Source organism: Scyliorhinus canicula, chromosome 3 (genome assembly GCF_902713615.1).
Source record: "Scyliorhinus canicula chromosome 3, sScyCan1.1, whole genome shotgun sequence".
In the NCBI taxonomy this organism is placed as follows: Eukaryota; Metazoa; Chordata; class Chondrichthyes; order Carcharhiniformes; family Scyliorhinidae; genus Scyliorhinus; species Scyliorhinus canicula.
Window position 1 is genome coordinate 237,084,508 of NC_052148.1, and position 25,756 is coordinate 237,110,263.

General features: G+C 48.4%; 1 protein-coding gene across 1 annotated transcript in view; it reads left to right on the forward strand.

Moving 5' to 3' along the window:
- Positions 1-24,918, forward strand: part of LOC119963763 (probable protein S-acyltransferase 23) — a 97,308-nt gene extending 72,390 nt beyond the window's left edge. The window contains exons 8-10 of the mRNA XM_038793058.1: positions 14,444-14,616; positions 22,090-22,255; positions 24,665-24,918. Of these exons, the coding sequence (XP_038648986.1) occupies positions 14,444-14,616; positions 22,090-22,255; positions 24,665-24,862 (537 nt within the window). The 3' untranslated portion in view covers positions 24,863-24,918. The remainder of the gene's footprint in view (positions 1-14,443; positions 14,617-22,089; positions 22,256-24,664) is intronic.
- The last annotated feature ends 838 nt before the right edge of the window (positions 24,919-25,756 follow it).

Consider the following 25,756-nt stretch of genomic DNA (forward strand, 5'->3'; position numbering starts at 1 on the left):
TGTGTGCTCCAGTCTGCTGAGTGACTGTCGAACATCTGTCCGATGTTCTGCTGCCTCTCTTTGCATCTCCACTAATGAGATGGCAGTGCAGAGGCTCACCATCTGACTGGGACTGAGCAGGTGGTTGGTGTCTGGGCTGCCCCTGCCTCTGACTGCTGGGTGGCAATGTCTGTGAGGTGGTCTCCAGAAAGTGACCCCGATTCTAGCCTTGAACGACACCCCCGTGAGGTGTATGTCTCTGCACTGGTGGAAGGTGTGGGTGAGGCATGTGCCAGTTTTTCCTGAGGACCCCCCCCATCCTCAGGTATGCTACGGGGGCTCGAGGTGCTACTCAACTGGCTAGTTGGCCACGGTCTGCTGGGACATAAAAAATACAAAAGGGCAGTTTTAGTGGATAAGTTGAAGCTAATTCAGAGTACATAGCACTCAGTGTGAATTGTAGGAATTGGTGAAGTGATGGAGCTGAGATCCAAATTAGGTTGTTGGAAGAGGCCAAACTCCGCGTTCCCACAAGCGTGATTCCTATCCTCACTGGCAAGCTCTGTAGCAACCTCCTCAAACTCAGCAAGGGTGAAGCCTGGGCTCGCCCAAGTTTGTTGTGCGTGACTTTGATCTGTATGGAGAAAGAAGAAAGACAAATAATCAGAGGGGATGGAGCAGAGGTTGGTAGAAATACATATCCCCTATGTGTGGTGAGTCCTACCCAGAAGGGACAGAGAATGGAGTTTGAGCAACAAGACAGATGGGATGGTGTTGTGAAAGTCTCGTTGAGAGAGTAAATGATTATATGTGTTCCCGACTGAACATGTGAGGTCCGTGAAGAAAGTAGTAATTTGAGTACATGATGCCATGCTGTGAGTTTGATAGTAGAGGAAACTGAGAGAGGACTTACTTTGGTGGAGCAGATGAGATCATTCATTCACTTCTTGCAGTTTGTGGCACTTCATGGGTGGGAGGCAGCTAAGCTGAACTCTTGAGCAACAGCCTCCCAGCCCAGAGGTAAAGTTGGTGTGCTTCTTTGAGCCGTCCTTGGGAGTAGAGCAGCACATACCTGTGGGCCCGGACACCTCAAATAGGCCTTGGTGGTGAAAGATGGCACTAGCTTCTTTTTTTTTCTTACAAACATGTATCAAAGCAGGTTACAGCAAATAAACACGCCGGGAAACATACTTCCCAACAATCATAGAATTTACAGTGCCGAAGGAGGCCATTCGGCCCATCTAGTCTGCATCAGCTCTTGGAAAGAGCGCCCCACTTAAGCCCACACCTCCACCCTATCCCCATAAACCAGTAACCCCACCTAACCTAAGGGCAATTTAGCATGACCAATCCACCTAACCTGCACATCTTTGGAGTTGTGGTAGGAAACCGGAGCACTCGGAGGAAACCCACGCAGACACGGTGAGAACATGCAGACTCTGCACAGATACTGTAGTGACCCAAGCCGGGAATCGAACCTGGGACCCCGGAGCTGTTAAGCAACTGTGCTAACCACTATGCAACCGTGCTACCCCCACTGTGCTACCGTGCTGCACTCAACTATACAGTCTGTACAGATTTTTCCCCTTTTTCACCCTCCCCCCCCCACCCCCCTGCGACAACCAGCTGCTCAAACACGGTCACCAACATCCCCCATCTTTTCTCAAACTCCCCTGCTGAGCCCCTTCACTCATACTTTATCTTCTCTAACTGCAGGAAGTCATACAGGTCACCCAACCATGCTGCTACCCCCGGTGACGATGCCGAACGCCACTCCAGCAAAATTCACCGCCGTGTAATCAGAGAGGTGAAGACCAAGACATCGGCCTTCCTCCTGTCCATGAGCTCCAGCTTCTCTGAAACCCCAAATATCGCCACCAGAGTCCGGGTCCACCCCTCCACCTCCCAGGCTAAGACCGTGAGCACTCCTGCCCAGAATCTTCTCAATTTTTCGCAACTCCAAAACATGTGCGCGTTATTCGTTGGCCCCCACCTACAACTCACACTTATTTGCTACCCCCTGAAAGAACCCACTCATTCTCGCCCAAGTCATATGCACCCTGTGGACCACCTTAAACTGTATCAGGCTCATTCTTGCACAAGAGGAGGTCCCATTCACCATTTGCAATGCTTCACTCCATACTCCCCAGTTGATCTCCCCTCCCAACTCTGCTTCCCATTTCTCCTTGATCTTCACCACCCGCTCATCTCCCTGCTCCCCAGCCACTTATATATATCCTCAATTTTTCCCTCCCCTTCCGCACCCGGAAGCAGCAGTCGCTCCAGCAGGGTGTATCCTGGCAACCTAGGGAACCCCGTCCAGACCTTTCGTGCAAAGTCCCTAACCTGCAGATACTTGAACTCTCTACTCCTCGGCATCTCTACCCTCTCCCTTAACTCCTCCAGACTGACGAACCCTTCCTCCAAATACAAATCCCTCGCCTTAACCAGCCCCACTTCCCTCCACCTCCTGTATACACTATCCATCCCCCTCCAGCTCAAACCCATGATTCTCGCACAGTGACATTAGCACCGACATCCCTTCCACCCTAAAATGCCTCCTCAACTGATTCTATATCTTCACTGTGGACTGCACCACTGGGCTCCCTGAAGATCTACTCATAGCCATTGGCAATGCTGCCTTCGCCATAGCCGGCATTACTTTCTTCTTGAAGTGATTTTCCTTTTGTTTCTGGCTTTTTGACATGTTGGAGGGTCTCCAGAAGGCAGGTGGGCTGGAGAAAGTGATATGAGTGTGGTGGACTCGTGTTTAAATATGGCACCGGAACCTTCGAAATTGCCAGCTGATAGTGGGCAGACAAATCAGATGATTTGGAGGGGACCTTGCTTGTATAATTAATTAGCTTCCATGCACAGAATCTGACATGAGATCCCACTATCCTGGCCAATGGCAAAGGTGCCTCCAGAGCTGCCCACTGCACGTAGTCTCATAAATGCGGAATTCCACCATAGTTTCTTTTTTATTTTATTTTATAAATTTAGTGCACCCAATTCATTTTTTCCAATTAAGGGGAAATTTAGCATGGCCTGTCTACCTAGCCTGCACATCTTTGGGTTGTGGGGGCGAGACCCATGCAAACACGGGGAGAATGTGCAAACTCCACACGGACAGTGACCCAGAGCCAGGACCGAACCTGGGACCTCGGTGCCGTGAATGTGAAATAGAATAGTGCTTGTTAGCCCAGGAGACAAAACCTGGGAAGATATGGGGGCAGATGCCGAGGCAGGCTGGTTAGAAGGCCGAGGTTCTCTGGGACTTGTTCCCAGTTGTTTTAGAAGATTCTATGCTCTCTAACCCTCAGGGCTCACACTCTCTCAGTCCAACCCACTCTACCATGGCTCCTCATACCCATGTCAACACAGTGTGGATGAAGATGGAGAGTCTGACTCTAGTGTGCTCCTTTTACAATGGTATCTATCCCATTGCAAGTGAAAACTGGAGTCTTCAGTTTTGAGTTGCTCCTGTGCAGATTCCACTGCATCACCGTGCTGCCCCTTCCATCATAGTTTCAAATGAGGAGCTGCTACGGACTTATGGAAATGATCAATGAAGCATAAGGAGTCAGTAAACCAGTGGGCGGTGGAGATCATGAGACTATAATACATAGGAGCAGAATTAGGTCACTCGGCCCATCGAGTCTGCTCCGCCATTCAATCATGGCTGATATTTTTCTCATCCCCATTTCTGCCTTCTCTCCATAACCCCTGACCCCCTTATTAATCAAGAGCCAATCTATCTCTCTTGAAGACACTCTGTGATTTGGCCTCCACAGCTTTCTGCAGCAAAGAGTTCACTGTTCACACCTAACATTCACAGCACCAAATTTCAGCTCCCACCCCACACCAAAATTTCTGTTTGCTTTGACGAAATTAGAAATAATTATTTTAAATGTATAATTATCAATCCTATCGCTCATATACCAGTTTACAAATGTTGATTTTAAATTATTTCGTGAATTTTTCAGTAGCTATTTTCTCTTTGTTATTACTGTAATTGCTGTGAAGATGTTGCTGTCCTTCAATTCTCAAGTCAGCTGCAGTGCATTTGCTGTGATTCCTAACACCCAAGTTGTGCCAAATATATCTTTTGAGAATTTCTGACTCAGAGTTGGTCCAAGACTCCTGACAAATCTGATTTTATTTATGTCGTACACAGACACTGATTACCACAAATTGTGAGATTTTTGCTCGAGGGGAGTGAACGTGAGATAGAATAGTGCTTGTTAGCCCAGGAGACAAAACCTGGGAAGATATGGGGGCAGATGCCGAGGCAGGCTGGTTAGAAGACCGAGGTTCTCTGGGACTTGTTCCCAGTTGTTTTAGAAGATTCTAGGCTCTCTAATCCTCAGGTCTCACACTCTCTCAGTCCAACCCACCCTACCATGGCTCCTCATACCCATGTCAACACAGTGTGGATGCAGATGGAGAGTCTGACTCTGGTCCTTTCACAATGGTATCTATCCCATTGCAAGTGAAAGCTGGAGTCCTCAGTTTTTAGTTGCTCCTGTGCAGATTCCAAGGAGACACACCAGAAGTCTTGAAAGTCTGAAGGCGGGGCGAGCTGCCATTTCAAAATGGCGCTAGCTCCTGCACTGTTATCACATGATGTCTGGATTACTGCACTCAATCCCATCCCCTCACATAATTGGATGCTCAGGCATCATTTCCAGAAATTTACCAGCTGCTGCATGATTGTACTCAGCCAGCCACGAGAGATATGCTCCAGATTCCCATCTGTGGGATCCATGACACTAAAAGTCTGCCCGCTATGGCTCAGTGTCATATTTTGCATTGTAATGCCCTGTGAAACGCTTTGGGATGTTTCATTACATTAAAGGCACTATATAAATACAAGTTGTTGTTGCACACCAAGCACATGTCACAATCAGGAAAATTGCCTGAGGAAAATCTGAAATTGGGCCCTGGGCCTCAGTGATATGAATGATGCAAGGAAAGAGCCCATGGGATCCAAGGCAATTTGGAAAATTGGATCTAAAATTGGCTTAGTGGCAGGAGGCACGGGGTGATGGTCAAAGGTTATTTTTGTGACTGAAAGCCTGTGTCTAGTGGTGTTCAACAGGGAGTGGAGCTGGGTCTTTTGCTTTTGGTAGTGTACATTGATCTGGCCGTGAATGTAGGAGGCATGATCAGTTGTAGATGACACAAAAATTGGCAATGTGGTAAATAATGATGAGGGAAGCCTTAGGGCTCGATTTTTCGGCCTCGTTACACTCTCAGTCAAGCGAAGCAAGGCCGGTGAATAGCGCGAGAGCCGAAAACGAGAACCGCGCCAGGCGCTAAACAGTTTGTGATGCAACCGGCCAGCTCCCAGAGGTGAAATTGGAATCTTGCTGTCACGTGGCGAGAAACCAATTATCACCACTTATCCCTATTTCCATTCAATTAACGAGAGCCACCCCATATATCCAATGGCCTCCCATCAATCAGTGGCCTCCCCAGCAAGTAGTCATACTGGCGCCGATTAGTACTCCTTTTAAAAACCTTGTACCTAGCAGAAGGGCTTCTGTGGGGAGGTAGGTAGCCATCGTTACTCACAGACAAAGAGCCAAAAGGGGGGTGGGTGTTGGGCCTTCCACCCCAGTGACTCGCGCGGTGTGGGAGACCCTCGGCTGGGGATGGGGGACCCTTCTCAGGGGTGGGCCGCCATAAGGGAAGCACTGGAGGCAACCCGAGGGGCAACCGCGCATAACACCACCATGCCAACCCCTGGATTGTGTTACCCATTCTGGAGGCAACCCTTGTCCCTGCCCATCTGCTCCACTGACCGCCCATAACTCCCACAGACTGCCGGGGCCTCTGGCCGTGTGGCTGAAGACTATTGCTAATAGGGAATTGGCAAACATGGTTAATTGAGAACTTTACACAACCCAAGTGGATTCCTGTGGGTAGATGGGCCATGTAGCATGCGCAGCTCATTGCCTACCATCCCAATTATATTTTGATGCCTGGACTCTGTGCCTGATCACTGCAGAAGGCAACACCACACACGGAGCAGCCAACATTCGAACACGAAGGGGATGGGACACAGTTCCGGGGCCATGTCCACGGCCAGAGGGTGGGTGAGTGCCACGGGGAGGGGGAGATGCCTGGAGAGATGGGCGAAGGGTTCAGAGGTCGGCCCGCATTGCGGACAAAAATGACAGAGGCATTATACTAGTTGTGCATAAAGGTGTTTATTGTGTGTGCAAGACCCGGCTGCCCCTGCGACATCTGGCTCTGCCACCCCTGGCGGTTCCCCGATGTCTGCACCATTGTGTCAACGCCCTCAGCAATGCTCCTCAGTGATTGGGCCATGCTCTGCAGTGCCTCGGCAATGCCCACCTGTGACTGGGACAAGCTCTGCAGTACCTCGGCCATTCCCATTTGAGAGCGGGATATGTCTCGCAGAACCTCATCAAGGTCAGCCTGGGGACTGGGTCACATCCCCCAGCCGGTTGGACATTCTGCCTAGACCCTCAGCCATGGCCGTCACCGACTGCGCGACGCCTTGGACACCTTCACGAATGGTGCCAATGTCGTGCACCAGGCTCTCCACTGCGGTCACCAACCTAGCAGTGTTGGCCTCGGTGCCACACATTGCCGGTGACATCTCCTGTGCCTGTAGCCTCTGGGACTCCTCCAAGTGGCTATGGACCTGCTGGACTTTTATTGACATCTCCCTCTGAATGTCCTGGCCACTCCCTACCATCTCCATCAGCTCCAGGATAACCTGTTCCACAGGCTGAGCATCAGGCTGGGTACCCAGCTGGGTACTGGGATCCAGCAGACCTCTGACTGTTGTCTTTCCTGGGAGGTTCCGGCCTCCACCTGATGTACATCAGCAGCAGTGTGATGCTCACCAGATTGTGCCCCAGAAACCTGGACCACTAATGGCTCCCACTGAGGTGCGTGTATCTGCGCTTGGGGAGGGTGGGGATGACAGCTGCGACACCTCGATCGTGTGTTCCTGGGTGGCTGGACAGGGGGCCACCTGGGATGGGTCAGCGGTGACAGCTGGAGGTCCCGAGGGAGAACGGACATATGGTCAGTGGGAGGGATGGGTCAGTCATTAAGGCAACAACAATTCATGTTTGACAGGTTCTTTGGCTAGGTCATGGTGGTTCCTCACCGCTGTACCATGTGCCAGTCTCCGTGTTGGGGACCGCTCTGTCCTCGGCCAAACCAGTCACCTCCAGGGCATGCTCCTTGAAGGTGGTGAGGATTCTTATGTCCAGCAGACCACCGGCAGTCTGTTCCCCCTCCCGACGGCTGTACGAGCACTTTCCTGAGGGCATTGTTAGCCACAAGTGTGGTTCACAGTGGTAGAAGGGGGTGTTCTGGTGATATGCATATGCACATTAATGTATATGGTTGTCTATACGACTTCCGACCAGCAGGTGCCAATCGAGATCCACTATGTAACTCCAAAGATCCAGCAGTTGGTAGTAAGTCGTACAAGAGAACAGTCACATAAGATGTAGCTCCAGGAGAATTCAATTATTAGTTACTGTTTGTATTATAATTTGTTAGTTATCTTTCCACGTGTTCATTTTGACAATAAACTATTTTACTAGTCAAATAACTAAATGTTCTGTGTGTATCTTTACCACTGTCACAACACAGAAAATAACAGGGGTGTGAAGGAAAGGTTGGGGGGGGGGGAGTTGAAGGGAGAGGGTGGTGGTGTGACGGTTGGGGGTCGCATGGAAAGTTGGGAGGTGAATGCCTGTGTGGGGACGGAATGGTCTCGGGAGGGGTGGTGGGGGATGGGGTGACATCGGTGTTTACTCAATCATACTGCCCGGTGTAGGTTATTGACCTCTTTCCAGTACTGGAGGCCAGTCCTCCTGGTCACAATCCCGGTGCTCACAGCCACCACCACCTCGTCCCAGGCAGCACTGGGTGCTTGGCTGACCCTCTGGGACCCTTGGGGCGAACAGGACATCACTCCTGGCTTCCACTGCATCTACCTGCCTCCCCAGATCTGCATCCCCGAATCTTGGGGCCGGTCAAATGGGCGCCATGGTTGTGAGCTGGCTGGGGTTGGCTGGGCAAGTGCGGCTTAAGTGCTGCTCGACCTTGTTAGCAGAGGGCTGGCGAGCACGGGGCCGGCAAATAAGCTGACGAGCCTTCATTTGCGGTGAGAAGCCCGTAAGGGCTGATTAAGTGGACCAATTAATGTTTAATAGCATTGCTGGCCTCGCTGGCCTGAGCGCCGGGAAGCTTGCGGCAGATCCCACTTGCTACAACACTTAGAAGTCTTTCCGGATAATCGCGTTGAGAGTTTACAGGATGATACAGGTGGGCTGGTTAGATGGCAGAACAGTGGCAAATGGAATTTAACCCTGAAGCGCAATTAGGTAATACATTTTGGGATGTCACCCCATGGCGCTGGGAAACCCGTAGGCGGGTGTGCGCTGCCTGCGGAACCAAAGAATCCTGCTGCCAACAAACGGCCAGAGAATTCCGGCCTCAAGGTAATGGGCAGGAGGTTTATAGGAGATGTGAGGGAAAGCTTTTTCACACAGAGGGCGGTTGGAATCTAGAACTCACTGTCTGAAAGGGTGGTAAAGGTGGGAACCCTCACAACATTTAATAAGTATTTAGGTGAGCACTTGAAATGCCATAGCTTACTGGTTACTGGCCAAGTGCTAGAAAATGGGATTAGAGGAAACAAGTACTCGATAGCCAGTATGAACATGATGGGCCAAAGGGCTTCCTTCCGTGCTCTAAAAGTTCTATGATGCTAAGCTAAATACGCCATAACAAGGAGCTGAATTTCAGACCGCTTGCCTCCCAGACATAGACCTTTTAACATTATTCTCAACCTCTCAAGTGAAAGTCACCATAGCCCCCATGAGCCATGGTGCTTTCCCCTTTTGAGAGAGAGCTGACTGGTGGTGACTGAATCGGAGGGCACCATACAGGCAAGGAGCAAATTTGAGAAGGCAGGGCTTCATGGATAATGTCAGCCAGTATGGGAATTGGCCACCGATTCCCTGTTTTGCTGGGGGCTAGCAGGGAGGCAGCGTGGAGCTCGCAGCTCTAGCTGTCGATACGGCCCCCAGCACTTCCAGTTCAGAGGTCGCGCATGCGCATGACGGCAGCCTGCAGCGGCCGCGCCATGCTCCATGGCGAATTCAGCCCGCGGACTTGGACCGGCAAAGTAGTGCCCCATATCACCTGCCAACATTGCCCCCAGCCCTCACCTGCCCACATTGCCCCCAGCCCCAAATGAAGCCCCACCTTCTTGTGGATTGGCCCTCCTCCAACAGTGGAGGCGCTGTACTGAGTCCGCAGCCGCCTCGCAAGATTCCCGAACGGCTGGGACCATGAGAGTCCCACGCCGTCAGGAATTCGGCCGGTCGGCAACGGAGCATTGTGGGGTGGGCTTCAGGCAATGGCCTGAGGTGGTGGATAATCGGCGCGGTGTACTCCTCGAGTATGCCGATTTTCAGGGGGCGGAAAATTGAAAAACTGTCGGTGCTCCCAATTGCACCGCCAAAACGGATTCTCTGCCTTATCGCCAAACGCGATTTCGACGTCGGGGGTGAAGAATCCAGCCCCAGCAGTCCAGCCAACTGAGCTGACCAACTTCCAGCGGTCATAAAACTATCAGCGATTGTTATAAAAACCCATCTGGTTTGGGAAGGAAATCTGCCATTCTCACCTGATCTGGACTGCATGAGTCTCCAGATCTACAGATAATGAGGTTGACTCAACTGCCTCTGAAAAACTGCCTAGCAAGCCACTCAGTTCAAGAGAAAATAGATTTGGGTGACAAATGCCAGTGGCGCCCACATTCCATGAAAATAATGAAACAAAATATTTGCTTAGGATCACAGCTGAGACTGGGAGTTTTGCAGTGAGCAATCAAACAAACAATCTAAGTGTGATTATTCTTTATCACCACCACCTATTGGTGCTCTCATCAACTTTACTCTCCAGTGCTGAATGACTTGATGGATGAAGGTGATTTGAAACAACAGTAAAATCTTTGTTTTCCAGCATGCTCGGAGTATGGGTAGTGCCGGTCAATCAAAAATGCTGGTTAACAGGGCATTACATTTCTTCGGCCACAAAGCACTCTAAGCGGGATTCTCCGCCGCCCAGATTCTCCATTGCACTGGCAGCGCACCCACACCCATGGGTTTCCCGGCTTTGTGGGGTGGTCATAATGGGAAATCCCATTGGCAGGTGGCGGGAACAGAGAATCACGTCGACCACGAAAATGTGGCTGGCAGATCGGAGAATCCAGCTGTCTGTCTTTGAGGGTTTGAGAGGAGGGGGGAATTATCTGAGCAGTCAAGGGCCCTGGCACAGCAAGTTATCACAGTAAAATCATCACAACTGTAGACCAAGCTGACACCACGACTGACACCACAACCTTCAGACTGGGCGGGATTCTCCCATAACCAGCGGGGCGGGGGGTCCTGGCGGGACGGAGTGGCGTGAACCACTCCGGCGTCGGCCCACCCCAAAGGTGAGGAATCCTCCGCACCTTCAGGGGCTAGGCCGGCGCTGGAGTGGTTTGCGCCCTGCCGGCTGGCATGGAAGGCCTTTGGTGCCACGGCAGCCGGGGCCGAAGGGGCTCCGCCGGCAGCGCGACTCCACGCATGTGCGGGAGCGTCACCGGCTGTTGACGTCATCCCTGCGCATGCGCGGGGGGTTCACCTACGCGTCGGCCATCGCGGAGGCTGACACCGCCGACGTGTAGGAAAAGAGTGCCCCCACGGCACAGGCCCGCCCGCGGATCGTTGGGCCCCGATCGCGGGCCAGGCCACCGTGGGGGCACCCGCCGGGGCCAGATGGCCCCGCGCCCCACCCCCCAGGACCCCGGAGCCTGCCCGCACCGCCAGGTCCCGCCGGTAAGGGGCCTAGTCTAATCTACGCCAACGGGACTTGCAAAGAACCAGCGGGACTTCGGCCCATTGCAGGCCGGAGTATCGCCGGGGGGGGGGGGGGGGGAAGCTGCGAGCGGCTGCCGACCAGCGTGGCGTGATTCCCGCCCCCGTCGAATCTCCGGTGCCGGAGAATTCGGCAGCCGGCGGGGGCGGGATTTACGCCGCCCCCCCCGCCGATTCTCCGACCCGGCGGGGGGTCGGAGAATCCCGCCCGTTTTATTTTAAATGAAGCCATCAGTTGCTCCAAGTGGTATAATTTTGTTCAGGCCCAATAACCAATAATTTAGTCATTTCAATGTAAAGCCTAATAACTTCTCAAGATTTACAACATATTTTTATTACTATCAGATTTTATTTAAAGAATGCATTATATGAACAGTGAAAGTGACCGGTTTTAAGAAAAAAAACAAGGGCTGGATTCTCCCAAAATAGGACTATGTCCCCACCCCAGCGTAAAAAAGTTGGCATTTCACTGCAGAGTTTTCTATAAAAAAGATTAGCCAATTCACTCACCTTCAGAGGGCTAGCAGGGTCCCACAGTGATTCACGCAGCTTTAGCTGCGGATACGGGCCTCCAGTGGCACCATGGCGCACTCAGCCCGCGGAGGCAGCTGAAAAATATAGGCAGCCCCAATCGGCTGCGCACCTGAAGATCCGACTGGCCCGATCTGTCCCCCGGCCGCCCATAAGGCCATTCCCCCAGCGTCCGATTTCCCCCCCCGCCCCCCCAACAGGATGGCCTCAGACTGAGTCCCCAGCCGCCACACGAGCTTCCCGAACAGTGATAGGTGGTTAGAACCATGCCGTCGAGAACTCGACCGGTTGGGAGCGGAGGATGGCTGGGCGGGCCTCTGGCAATGGGCCTCCAGCCACGCGGTGTACTCCGCGAAAACGCCGATTCTCAGGTCCTGGAGAATCGCCGGACCAGTGCCGGGCCCGATTTTGGCGTGAAATTGGATTCTCCGCCCTGTGCCAAACACGATTTCGGCACAGGGCTGCGGAGAATCGAGCCCAAGCTGTCTGTATTTCAATGAGTGGAGAATTCCAGTTGGTAGTGTGCTGGACAACACAAAGGGCTGTATTCTCTGCCTCCCGACGCCAGCAGCTAGAATTCCGATTGGGCAGTGAATGGTGGGTAATGCAAAAATAGCAATTTGCGCCTGCCGCTGATCTGACACTATGCTCCAATCGCCGCTGACAGCATTAGTAAAGGTCGCGACCCGCACTGGTGGGCTCATGCAAAACCATCATTTACATTAATTTAAATATTATTAGTGGGTTGGACACTGTTCACCCCTCTGCGATGCTCCATCCCTCTCAGGTGGAAGTCAAGCAGGTGCAAAATGATGCAAGTATTTACAAGCGGGGCCTGGGTGCCATGGGTGTTTCGGGGGAGCGAGAGGGTAAAAAAAACTCTCAGAAATCCTTAAAACATGTCGGGTTTGCTGGGGGGTGGCTGCCTGGGTCTGGGGCACGACTTGGTGCCAAGCCGGTGCACTCGGGATGTCCCCTTAGGATCGGGGTGGTCTGGCTTAGACCACCATTGCTACAGTATATTATTTAAACGTACCCTTCTGCTGCTACTGACAGCTGCTGGCTGTTCACGCTGCTGACTGCTCACTGTGTCCTGTAAATGATCAGAGAGCCTCTAGTCATGTGGGAGCCCACCAACACAACCCATTGGAAATCTTTATACACCAGTAGTAAAATCAAGGGGATGAGCGTGACCATGCTCAGTCGCTGGCCCACCAGGTGTTGGCACTCCTCAGTGCACTCGTCATATGTGCAACCCCACTGCAGAAGAAGCAGGGGATCAACAGACCTCCCCGCAAACAAAGGACGCCTGCATCGTGGCCATTGGAAACCTCCCTGGCGCATTGACCCTCTCAGAATAGAGACCTCACCGTTGGCACCCACCCCTCAGGATCATGAGCTGTCTCCTCCTAGTAAGACTGGCAGCACGGACTGTCTCTGCCACCTTCTCCCCGGTGCTGTTCAGGAAGGCTGGCTTGAATCTGTAGCCCATCCTGGGAAGACTCCTCTCCTCAATGGCATTGAGCAGTGAGTCCACTTTCTGATCCCTTTCTGATCCTCCAGTCCCTTGCTGGCATCGGGATCGAGGTTCGCCAGCGGGAGGATGCAAAGGGAGCATAGAAATCCTATTAACGGCTCTTGTAATTCTCCGGTCCTCTGTGCCGGGAATCACGTGGATGAGAATGGGTGCATGTCCAGTCAAGGATATACCTGACGCAGTGAACTTCATGGTGGACCAAGGGGTAACTCTTTAAGGGAGTTTCCCCCAAAGTCCATTGGTGGGCCACCCTCCCCCAGATAATGCAAGACCTGCCCACCCCACCCCCGCTGGATCCCTACCATCACCCCCCAACCAGAGACCACCTAATTAAAGAGACCACCTAATTAAAGAGACCCCCTAAATAGACTCCCACAGGCACCCCCTAAATAAAGAGAACTCCCCAGAGACTCCCAAATTAAAATGGCCCCCACAGACCCCCTAAATAAAGAGAACCTCCACAGAGACCATACAGAAGAGAACCCCTTGTCAGGAAGCCCCCTTGAGGAGAGATTCCTGTCTGGAAGCTAGAGAGCAATCCAGACAGGAAAATACTGCTTTAAAACTCACCTGGACAATAAACCTGATGGCTCAGACACAGGAAGCAGCACTTGTCAATTCCTGGAATGAGAAAACCAGTAAACTGGGTTTAAACCCCCTTAGATCTTTGATCTGTAGGCCATTCATTCATTTCTCTTTGATATTGATTTTACTAGGCTGTGATTGCCAGCTGCCACACACACCCAGCTGTCAGTATTGTTCCATTCACCTCCCTTCATGGTGGAGTAACTTTGAAGTGGTCAGCTGTGAAACTAACTGCAATGTGTACAAACATCAAGCTTTGATTAACAGCTCCTAGACCACATCAAACAAAGTTAAGTGCTTTCCATTCATCTCAGTTCACCGTTGTGTTGATTTGAACTGGTCAGCTGTGAAACTAACTGCAATGTTTACAAACATCACACGTTGATTGACAGCTCCTGGACCACATCAAACAAAGTTGAGTGTTTTCTGTTAGTTTCACTGCTGACTACTTCAAAGGCACTCAATGCTGAAGGGAGGTGAATGGAACAATGCTGACAGCTGGGTGTGTATGGTAAATCGCAGGCTCATTATCCACATTATCTTTAAATTAAATATGCATTGTATTTTATGCCATACTCAATGTCACTCTAAATTAGTTCAGTAAAAAAAGTGCCAATACAAAAATTGAGAACTGTTTTAATTTTCTATAAAAGAAAAGAACTAGAAATGTTGAAAGATTGAAGCAAAAACAAACGCTGGAAGTGCACAGCAGTTTCATCTGTGATGTTATAGTGTTCTGAGGAAGGATTTTAAGTGCACTCTGTCCCTTCTCCCTACAGATGCTGATGAGAATGCTATGTATTTGCGACATTCTCTAATTTAGTTCGTAGCTTCTATCAATATTTGCTTTTGATGGTGTAATTACTGATATTTGTATTTTCAGGCAGTTTATTCTGATGAATGGAGACAGGGAAAGAACCCTGTAAGTAGGCTTTGCCATACCTGTCATCTTGTGAAGCCTCTTCGGTCCAAGCATTGTCATGTAACTAACCGCTGTGTGGGGTACTTCGACCATTATTGCCCTTACATCTATAATGATGTAGGCTACAGAAACCGGTAGAGTGATCTTAATTTCAATCACACTTTTGAAATGTGCATATAATTTTCTAAGTGTAAAATGTAATGTATAAGTTAGGTTATTTGTGACTTTTGGTTTACTTTTATAAAAGTGATGAATTTGAATTAAAAAACGGTCAGTGTTACAGTACTCTGCCTAACCTCCTACCCCTTAGTCATCTGCTCTCTGATCCACATTTCCTCTTTCCTTCCCTCATCCCCATGCTCTTTTTCTGACTACCTTTCTTTTCCAATTTGGTGTTCCTCCAGGTTCCACAAAATTGACCCAGGCCACTGCTGCTCCAGGGCCCCCTTCCAAGGTCAGAACCCTCCCCAACCCCACCTCTGTCCCCTCCCCAAGTCCAGATTCCCTGGGTGCTCAACTTCCACTCACTGTCCATCAACCTGATGCTACTAAGACTGAGCACTCACAGGGCCTGTCATTGCCGTTGTCAGGCAGCCAGAAGATGCAATAGTATCCTGAAATCTTAGGATTCAGAGGATAATGAAGTCCTGAACTTTTAGGGTTGAATTTTCTTTTGGGGGTGGGCAGGGGGATGTTCATGGGAATCAACATAGAAATCAGTTCTTGGTCCCCACCCCACACAGTAAGTTTCAGACATGCCCACCTCAAGCCTCCAGGTGCTCTGTCTGAGTACTGCCTCCGCGCACTCTCTTCATCAATAGCTCTTCAGAACAAAGGGACAGCCTCTTTTTAAAAAATCAGCGGTTAGTGTTGTGTTATGCTGCTTCAGATAACACAGGCTGCTACTTGATGCAGTCTTAACTAAAGGATGCTCCAGACTCTGAATTGAGTTCAACATGTTTATTGAACTATTAACACAGTTCTCAAATGAGTTTGACTCTCTGCTAATCTAACTAGTAACTCAGTCTAATTGTACTAGCTTGCTCTGAGCCATGTGCTGGGGTGTGGTGCTGCTGATCAACCCTGTCTAACTCTCTAGATGTCTGTCTGTGGAAAGAGACAGGGTGTGAGTGCCTCATCCCTTTTATAGTGTTTATGTCATGCCCCCTTGTGGTGATGCCACCTCTGAGTGTCCTGACTGCCCATTGTTTGTGTCCTATTCTGAGTGTTCACTGCATGTTTGCATATCATGTTAGTTAGAAAGAACAGCTGCTAGAAAGAGGAAGTTTCAGAGTTAATGGAACTTTGTAAAGCTATAGAAATAAACAACAGTAAACCTTCCTTTGAAATTGCCTGGGCCTGTCAATCAAGAGATTTTAAAAGGCAACAGTCCATGAAATTGAATATAAACAATGCAGTTCAAAGTTATTAGGCTTCTAAGCATGCATACAGGCTTGCAAAAGATAAATGGAAATTAAACTGACTGTGACAAAACCACTTCAAAGGCTTCCACCGCATTACCTTCACCTTATAGAGCATTCATTTTATCATGCTAACAGTCAGTTTGAAGGTTTTAAGGGTGCAGACAGGAAGACTTTCACTGGTGGGAGGGTGAGCTGTGAGCTGTGAGGAGGATGCAGAGATGCTTCAGTGGGATTTGGACAGTGAGTGGGCACTGTCTTCCTATTTTTGCTACCTAAGCGGATAACCTCACATTTATGTGAGGTTATCCACTTCGGTAGCAAAAATAGGAATTCAGATTCTCATTTGAATGGGTGTAAATTGAGAGAGGAGCATATTTCGCGAGACATTGGTGTCCTTGTGCATCAGTCTCTGAAAGTAAGCGTGCAGGTACAGCAGGCAGTAAAGAAGGTATGTTGGCCTTCATAGCAAGAGGATTTGAGTATAGGAAAATAGATTTTTTACTGCAATTGTAGAGGGCATTGGTGAGGCCACACCTGGACTATTGTGTGCAGTTTGATCCCTTATCTGAGGAAGGATGTTCTTGCTATGAAGGTTTAACAGGCTGATTCCTGGAATGGAGGGACTGTCATTTTTAGGAGAGACTAAATCGGTTAGGATTATATTCATTGGAGTTTAGAACAGTTTAGAACGCTGCTTTCGAATAGGGCTTGTAGTGTTCCCCACCCTTCAACCTCCTTTAACCTAAGGGTAGAGTGAATAACAGGTAAGCTTTTTCTTTCTTTTTCTTTTTTTATTTAGAGGGGATGGCAGGGAAGGCAGTGCAATGTTCCTCCTGCAGAATGTTTGAGGTGAGGGACGCCGTCAGTGTCCCTGCTGATTTCACCTGTGGGAAGTGCACCCATCTCCAGCTCCTCAGAAACCGGGTTAGGAAACTGGAACTGGAGCTGGATGAACTTCGGATCATTCGGGAGGCAGAGGTGGTCATAGATAGTAGCTTCAGGGATGTAGTTACTCCGAAGAATCAAGATAGATGGGTGACAGTGAGAGGGGCTGGGAGGAAGCAGTCAGTGCAGGGATCCTCTGTGGTCGTTCCCCTCAGTCACAAGTATACCGTCTTGGATACTGTTGAGGGGAACGACCTACCAGGGGTAAGCCACGGTGAATGGATCTCCAGCACTGAGTCCATCCCTGTGGTTCAGAAGGGAAGGAGGGAGAGCAGGAGAGCAATAGTTATTGGGAACTTGATAGTTAAAGGGACAGATAGATAGATCTGTGGCAGCAAAAGAGACTCACGGATGGTATGTTGCCTCCCGGGTGCCAGGGTCCGTGACGTCTCGGACCGTGTTTTCAGAATCCTTAAGGGGGAGGGGGAACAGTCACAAGTCATGGTACACATCGGTACCAATGACATAGGTAAGAGAAGGGATGGGGATTTAAAACAGGAATTTAGGGAGCTAGGGTGGAAGCTGAGAGCCAGGACAAACCATGTTGTCATCTCTGGTTTGTTGCCGGTGCCACGTGCTAGTGAGGTGAGGAACAGGGAGAGAGTGCAGATAAACACGTGGCTGCAGGGATGGTGTAGGAGAGAGGGTTTCAGGTACGTGGATAATTGGAGCACATTCTGGGGAAGGTGGGACCTGTACAGACAGGACGGTTTGCATCTGAACCAGAGGGGCACCAATATCCTGGGAGGGAAATTTGCTACGGCTCTTCGGGGGGGTTTAAACTAATTTGTCAGAGGGCTGGGAAAATGAGCTGTAGTCCAGAAGCCAGTGTTGAGAGTAGTGAGGTACTGAGGAGGGTATCAAGGTCGCAGGAGTGTACAGGCAGACAGAAAGGTGGGTTGAAGTGTGTCTACTTCAATGCAAGAAGCATCCGGAATAAGGGGCGAAATTCTCCGACCCCACGCAGGGTCGGAGAATTGGCGGGAAGCGGCGTTATTTCCGCTCCCGCAGGTTTTTGAATTCTCCCGCCGGTCATAAACCGGCGTTTTGCAAATCCCGCCGGCAGCCTGTGAAAACAGCTGGCGCCGGCGGGATTTAATTTTTTAAAAACTTACCTCAAATCTCCGGCCCGGATGGGCCGAAGTCCCGCCACTGGGAGGCCTTCTCCCGCCACCGAGGTTTAAACCACCTCTGGAACGGCGGGCTCAGCGGCGCGAGCAGGCCCCCGGGGTCCTGGGGGGGGCGGGGGGCGATCGGACCCGGGGGGGTGCCCCCACGGAGGCCTGGCCCGCGATCGGGGCCCCCCGCTCACTCCGCGGGGCAGTGCCGTGGGGGCACTCTTTCTCCTTCCGCGCCGCCACGGCCTCCGCCATGGCGGACGCGGAGGAGAACCCTGCATCGCGCATTCGCCGGCAGTGACGTCAGCGGCCAGCTGCCGCTGACGTCACTGCCGGCGCATGCGCCGACCGCCGAAAGCCTTTCGGCCAGCCCCGCTTCCGACTGCGCCGGGTGTTTGCGCCAGTCTTCTGGCGCAAACTGCTCCGGCGCGGGGCTGGCCCCCAAAGGTGGGGAGAATTCCCCACCTTTGGGGAGGCGCGACCCCTGAGTGGTTGGTGCCACTCCCCTACGCCGGCACCCTCCGTCACGCCGGGTAGGGGAGAATCCAGCCCAAGGTAGGTGAGCTTGGAGCTTGGATTGGTACTTGGGACTACGATGTTGTGGCCATTACGGAGACAAGGTTAGAACAGGGACAGGAATGGCTGTGGGAAGTTCCGGGGTATAGGTGTTTCAGTAAGAGTAGGGAAGGTGGTAAAATAAGTGGAGAAGTAGCTTTGTTAATCAAGGATAGTTTAACAGCTGCAGAAAGACAATTCGAAGGGGATCTGCCTAATAAGGTAATATGGGCTGAAGTTAGAAATAGGAAAGGAGCGGTCACATTGTTAGGAGTTTTCTATAGACCCCCAAATAGTAATAGAGATGTGGAGGAAGAAATTGCAAAACAGATTATGGATAAGTGTGGAGGTCCCAGGGTAGTTGTCATGGGTGACTTTAACTTTCCAAATATTGATTGGAACCTCTACAGGTCGAACAGTTCGGATGGGACAGTTTTTGTACAGTGTGTGCAGGAGGGTTTCCTGACACAATATGAAATGAAATGAAAATCGCTTATTGTCACAAGTAGGCTTCAAATGAAGTTACTGTGAAAAGCCCCTAGTCGCCACATTCTGGCGCCTCGGGTGGATGTAGCTGTTACAAGTGGGCATAACTATATGATTCAGGGTGGGAGATATAAGAGGGATGTCCGAGGTAGATTCTTTACTCAGAGAGTGGTTAGGGTGTGGAATCGACTGCCTGCTGTGATAGTGGAGTCGGACACTTTAGGAACTTTCAAGTGGTTATTGGATAGGCACATGGAGCACACTAGAATGGCAGGGAGTGGGATAGCTTGATCTTGGTTTCGGACAATGCTCGGCACAACATCGAGGGCCAAAGGGCCTGTTCTGTGCTGTACTATTCTATGTCTACGTCTATGTCTATGTTTTAAGGCTGAAAATGGGAAGACTTTCATTTAATTCTCACACATCTTTAATACTAACATACTGGAAGACAGTTTAAAGGGTTCAAGGCTACAGATGCAAAGACGTTCACCTGCTTCCCAGAGATCTTTCATCTTGAAAGGCTGACAGACAATTTAAAGGGTTTAAAGACTGCAGATGCGAAGTCCTGCCAAATGATCCCCATCCTAGGAATGACCCCCTAACCTTAGCTCCTCCAGCCCAGCCCAAGACGCCATCATCCACTGTCCATGAAGGACCCCCCTCAGCACCATGGAGGCAAGTGTAGGGAGGGCACACACCCCTTTGTCCCCCCCCCCCCCCACTCCCCCCACCCCCACCCCCCCTCCTCAGAGTGCAAGCTGCTTTATAAATAAAAAAATCCTACTAGCTTGTGTACAAAAAGACAGAAGTTTTACCAAAGTAATAATCTGCTATTGCAACATCTTGAAACTGTCATTCATTCATTCATTCGTTATCAAACAAATCATAGAATTTACAGTGCAGAAGGAGGCCATTTGGCCCATCGAGTCTGCACCGGCTCTTGGAAAGAGCACCCTACCCAAGGTCAACACCTCCACCCTATCCCCATAACCCAGTAACCCCACCCAACACTAAGGGCAATTTTGGACACTAAGGGCAATTTATCATGGCCAATCCACCTAACCTGCACATCTTTGGACTGTGGGAGGAAAACGGAGCACCCGGAGGAAATCCATGCACACACGGGGAGGATGTGCAGACTCCGCACAGACAGTGACCCAAGCCGGAATCGAACCTGGGACCCTGGAGCTGTGAAGCCATTGTGCTATCCACAATGCTACCGTGCTACCTGCTGTGCTGAAAACCTTCTGCTGGATTCTCCGCCGCGCCACATTTCTGTTTCATCCCACTGGCGGGATGGTCCGTTACGCCGGCTGGTCAATGGGGTTTCCCATTGTGTGGCAGCCCCACGCCGTCAGGAATCCCTGGGCTGCCGGAAAAACAGAGAATCCCGCCCCTTACCATTTGGAACTCAGTCAAACAATGGTCCCAGATGTGAAACAATATATTGCACACTGGAAAGGAAAGGGCAAAGGTGTTCATTTCAATTTCAAACAGAGTGCCTGTCAATCAGCGTAAGGGAGCGGCAGGTGATTAGATTATTTTCAAGTGAAGCTTTTTTTAAATTTATTGACCTTTTTACATTTTAGATGACAAATTCTTAAAGCCAAACAAATCAACACATATATCAACTAAAGAAGAAGTTCCAACCGACGACTCTAGCAATAGGCCTCTTTTAATGAATACACTTCTCTTGCGGATTTAACATTGCCAGACTTTGCCAAAACATGTATTTACAGTGGTTTATGTGGTTCAGGCATTCATTTGCCAGCAAGCCTGACTCTTGTAGTTTTCCTCCCTTTTGCCTGTTCCCTGGGTTCCTCTTGGGTGCATTCGTCATTCACCCCCTTCCTCCCTTCTGAGCTCCCACCCCTTTTGTTGTCTTCCTTGCTCTGTGTACCCCCCTTCCCCCCTCCCTGCTTTATTGGTTGTTGGCTACGAACAGGTCTTGACATAATTTGATGAACAGTTTCTATGTCCTGTGGAAGCCTTCTTCCGACCCACGGATGGCAAAATTTATCTTCTCCAGCCTGAGAAATTCCGCCAAGGGAGCTGGCGATGGAGCTGGAGGAGGAGTTGTGCTGTGAGGTGCTTCAGAGGGTTAATGCCTCAATGCCTCTGGACCCCCTCCAAGGCCAGCGCATCCTTCCTTAAACACAGGTCAAAACTGCTCACAATATTCCAAATGAGGTCTGACCAGAGCTTTATACATTTGCCTTCCTAATTGACAACTGAACCTACATGTTAAATGTGGTGAATGTATTTTGCCAATAATCCACCAGTGTATTTGTATCTGTGCTGTTGCCCTTGTATTTGTATCTGTGCTGTTGCCCTTGTATTTGTATCTGTGCTGTTGCTCTTGTGGGCTCCTCCGATGGGCCATTGTATGGCATTATCCATAGGGGCATGTATGGATTATACATGTTTGGGCATGTATGGGCTCTGCCCATGGCTCCTCCCCTTGAAGGGGGGTACAAAGAGCAGTCGACCTGTAGGCGGTTCTCAGTATTGGATCAGTCGCAGGCAGGCACTGTTCTAAGTTGATTGAAGCCACAGTTTACTTCTACTCCCGTCTCAAGTGAATTGATGGTCCCATTATCAACCTTAAGAGAATCCAGAACTAGGACCCCTAAGTCCCTTTTGTGCTCCAGAATTCCAAAGCCTTTTCCCTTTTAGAAAATAGTCCATGCCTCTATTTTTCCTCCCAAAGTGTGTAATCTCACTTTCACAGTGTATTCCATCTGCCACTTCATTTCTTACTCTCTAGCCTGTCCAAGTCCTTCTGCAGCCTCCCTACTTCCTCAATGCTACCTGTTCCTCTACATACCTTTGTATCATCTTAAAATTTAGCAACAGTGCCTTCAGTTCCTTCTTCCAGATCATTAAAGTATATAGTGAATAGTTGTGGTCGCAACACTGACCCCTGAGGCACACCACTAGTCATCGGCTGCCATCCTTAAAAAAACCCTTTGTCCCCACTCTGCCTTTTGCCAGTCAGCCAATCCTCTATCAATGTCAGTACCTTGCCCTTTTTATATTTTGAATGTTACTCAAACAGTATTTGTGGTTATTTTTACAGGGTTTATTTTTTGGGCTTCTTAGCTACAATGTGCCTTAATAGTGTGATGGGAGTCTACCTTGCTTTGGACTGGTTTAATGAGATGGGTCGCAGCATATTCATTGGAATCGGCTTCATCTTCCTGTCTGTTATTGCAGTCATTTCAGCAATAATGACCTGCATATATGTAGGTACTATTCCTGTTTTTCAGATTACAGTGTTTCTTTTACCAATTCTCTATCATTTTCATTTCTCCTCCATTAAAATAGGATCATTATGGCTGCTAATCCGGCCATCATTGATCTTTCCCACATACTCTCCAGCAGGAATCATTAGATTTCAAAAATTGATTTATGCTCCCTATTCTTCACAAACTAAACTGTTGGCACGATTCAGAAATAATTCTAGGAGCTCAGCATGGGTGAGACATTTTGCACAGAGAGGAAGGTGAGGCATCAGAGGAGAATTGACTCCTGGCGATCCAACAGACATCGTAAGGACCAGTTAGAAAGGCGTGAAAGAACATTCCCTAATTAGGAAAGGTTGCTAGTTATGGGAATAACCTTAAAATGGAAGCAAAGATACTATAATGCCAAATAATTACTTATTTAAAATACTGCAGCTGTGAACATTTTTTTAAAGCTGAGGAACCCCACAATTGAGTGCTTGGAATATGGAATGTGCTGGCACACGAGGTAGTTGAGGCAAATACCACTGATGCATTTAAGGGACAGCAAAGTAAGTACATGAGGAACAGACAAATCAAAGGATATGCTAATAGGGTTAGATGAAGTAGGGTGGGAAGAGCCTCATGAGGATCATAAATGCCAACATAGACCAGTTGTGCTGAACTGGGTAATTGGGTAAATTCTATGTAATTAGTACTTAATTTATTTTAAACATTAAACGATTGAAATCGTGAGAGGGAATAATTTTGAATAATGAACATGGTGATTTTCATTCCTGATCTAATGGGCTAGGCCCGACATCAAACATTAATAATAAATATTATTTGTGTACTTTCAAATGTATAATCATAATGCAATTCAAATAATTTTATTTGTTTTAAAATTCTATTATTTGGTGGTGTGCTAAGCAAAACTAATTGTAGTATACACAATTAGATTATGAACTGTACCTACACAGTTAAATGAATCAGATACAACACAGTATTCATTTTATGTTAGCTTTGTTGCCCTCTAGAGTTTACATTGGTTAAAACTACTGAAAATCATTAGCTACTAATTTTTCAATGAATTTACAGGACTATGTGATATCTTCATTTGACGTATCCCCTCTGTCGCACCTGCATTTATGTTCTCGTTATTTAATGGTGTCAGTCACAGAACTAGTTTCAGATAGTGTCTAAATTCCTCCCTATTTCAGTCCATCTGCCCTTATCTCAATTGAGGACAATAAGTGGGCAATTAATGGCCACTTAAGGATAGTTTCCCACTCGGCGTCAATTTTGAGGCAGGCGGGGAGAGTTCGGGGAGAAGCAGAAAGCCCGGAAGGTCACCCTGCTTTTGCCTCAATGAATGGTTTCCTTTCAACATTGGGTGACCCCTGCCCCCTGCCAAAATGTATCTTCACCCTCATCCCATCCCAGTGTGGGTGTTCCCTACCCCCACCCGCCTCTCCAACAACACCCTCACCAACTCCCTCTTCTACCCTCCCCAGCAATCAGATTGGCCTGCAGCCTTTTGAGGCGGAACTTTCTCCTGAGTAAAGGGAGGAAGTCCCACTTCCAGCCAATTAATGCTCCTTGGCACAAGTAGTGGGATGCGTTTCTTGATCACTCGTTAGGTGGCAGAGAGGGAAACCCCACCATCTTAAAATCCTCACCCTGTTTTGGTACAAATTGCAAAAAAAAACACCTGGTATGCTGATTACTTTGCAATGAAACCAAATTCTTTCTCCTTCCTTATTACCTTTTGCTGTTTTTCTATTTACCTCTTTCTCCATGGTGTTCTGACTCTTGCAAATTTTATTTATTTCCAATTCTTACTGCCAGCTTTTCTTCTTCCTCTAATTAAAGATTAAGGATCATAAATAAAACACACAAAATTAAAATGTTGTCTTTATTAAGCTTTGGTAGTGAAATTCTCACCTGCATCTATTTATATTAATTCTAAACTAAGAATCCATATTGATGTTATTGGGTGCAAAATGTGCATTTGGTCCAACCATTTCAAAAATCATTGGTAAAATAGGAACTAAATTCCAATATATTATATATTTATAAAATTCACCTGTATCTATTTATATTAATTCTAAACTAAGAATACATATTAATGTTATTGGGTGTAAAATGGAAATAATTACTTTTCCATTGTACCATTATTCTGATAGACACACAACCAAGAGGATACAAATAAAATTGGCATTTTTCTGTCTCTTTTTATAGAAGAAACATAATAATTTCAGTTGTACATTTGGTCCAACCATTTCAAAAATCATTGATTAAATAGGAACTAAATTTCAATATATGATATATTAATAAAATTCAGGAGAGTTAAGGTTTTATAAACTTGTCAACATATATTTTGCACTGTACTTACTGATTGATGAGTTATTTAATTGTTATTGTTTACAGTTCTACACAGCTACAGTTAACATAACAATAAATGAACAAATGAACCAGAAGAGATACAGTTATCTTTACAATGAAAACGGCCGCTTTCATAACCCGTTCAACAGGGGCATTAAACTGAATTTGATGGAGTTTTTTCATCTCATCGAGCCACAGAAGGAACATGAATTGAACACACTGAATGAGCTGTCTATCATCTGAGTAACAGCATGGAAATTATACCAATGGATCAGATGGAAGCAGAAATGTCTTTATTTTAGAAATTCATCCTGATAATTTTGACTGTTTCAGAAAAAATATACGGATACATTGCTGTCATACAGCAAAATGGCTAATTTTAAAAGACAAACAAGGATTGAAGGTTTATCTATGAAACATGTAGTGTCAATCTGCTGCTAACAATGCATTTGCATCTCTGCTTCACCCAAAAACGATTGTGAGGATAGCCAGAGAAAATTGGGGTGGGTCACTGTTACTGCTTTGTTAATTTTCATTTCCCACTGAAGTATTACAATACTGTGCGGAGTATTCTGTGCGGAGTCTGCACGTCCTCCCCGTGTGTGCGTGGGTTTCCTCCGGGTGCTCCGGTTTCCTCCCACAGTCCAAAGATGTGCGGGTTAGGTGGATTGGCCGTGCTAAATTGCCCGTAGTGTCCTAAAAAGTAAGGTTAAGGGGGGGTTGTTGGGTTACGGGTATAGGGTGGATACGTGGGTTTGAGTAGGGTGATCATTGTTCGGCACAACATTGAGGGCCGAAGGGCCTGTTCTGTGCTGTACTGTTCTATGTTCTATGTTCTATAATAATAAAATTCAGGGCACAATGAAAGCCAATGTCCATCAATCATGCAGTGCAGCTGCATGCTCTCTTTCTAATATTGTTAATTTTAATTAAGTACTGTCTAGTCCATTGTACAGCTGCCTGATCTTTACACGAGTCAAGCTAACAAAACTAATACTATAGAAGTGGACATTATGAAACTCCATAAGGTCAGCATACCCTACATGCATTTTGTTTTTGCAAATACGCACAGCCAACTAAATATCATCGAGTTATTTCAATATTCCTGCAATTACTTACTGGGCTGAACTGTTGATG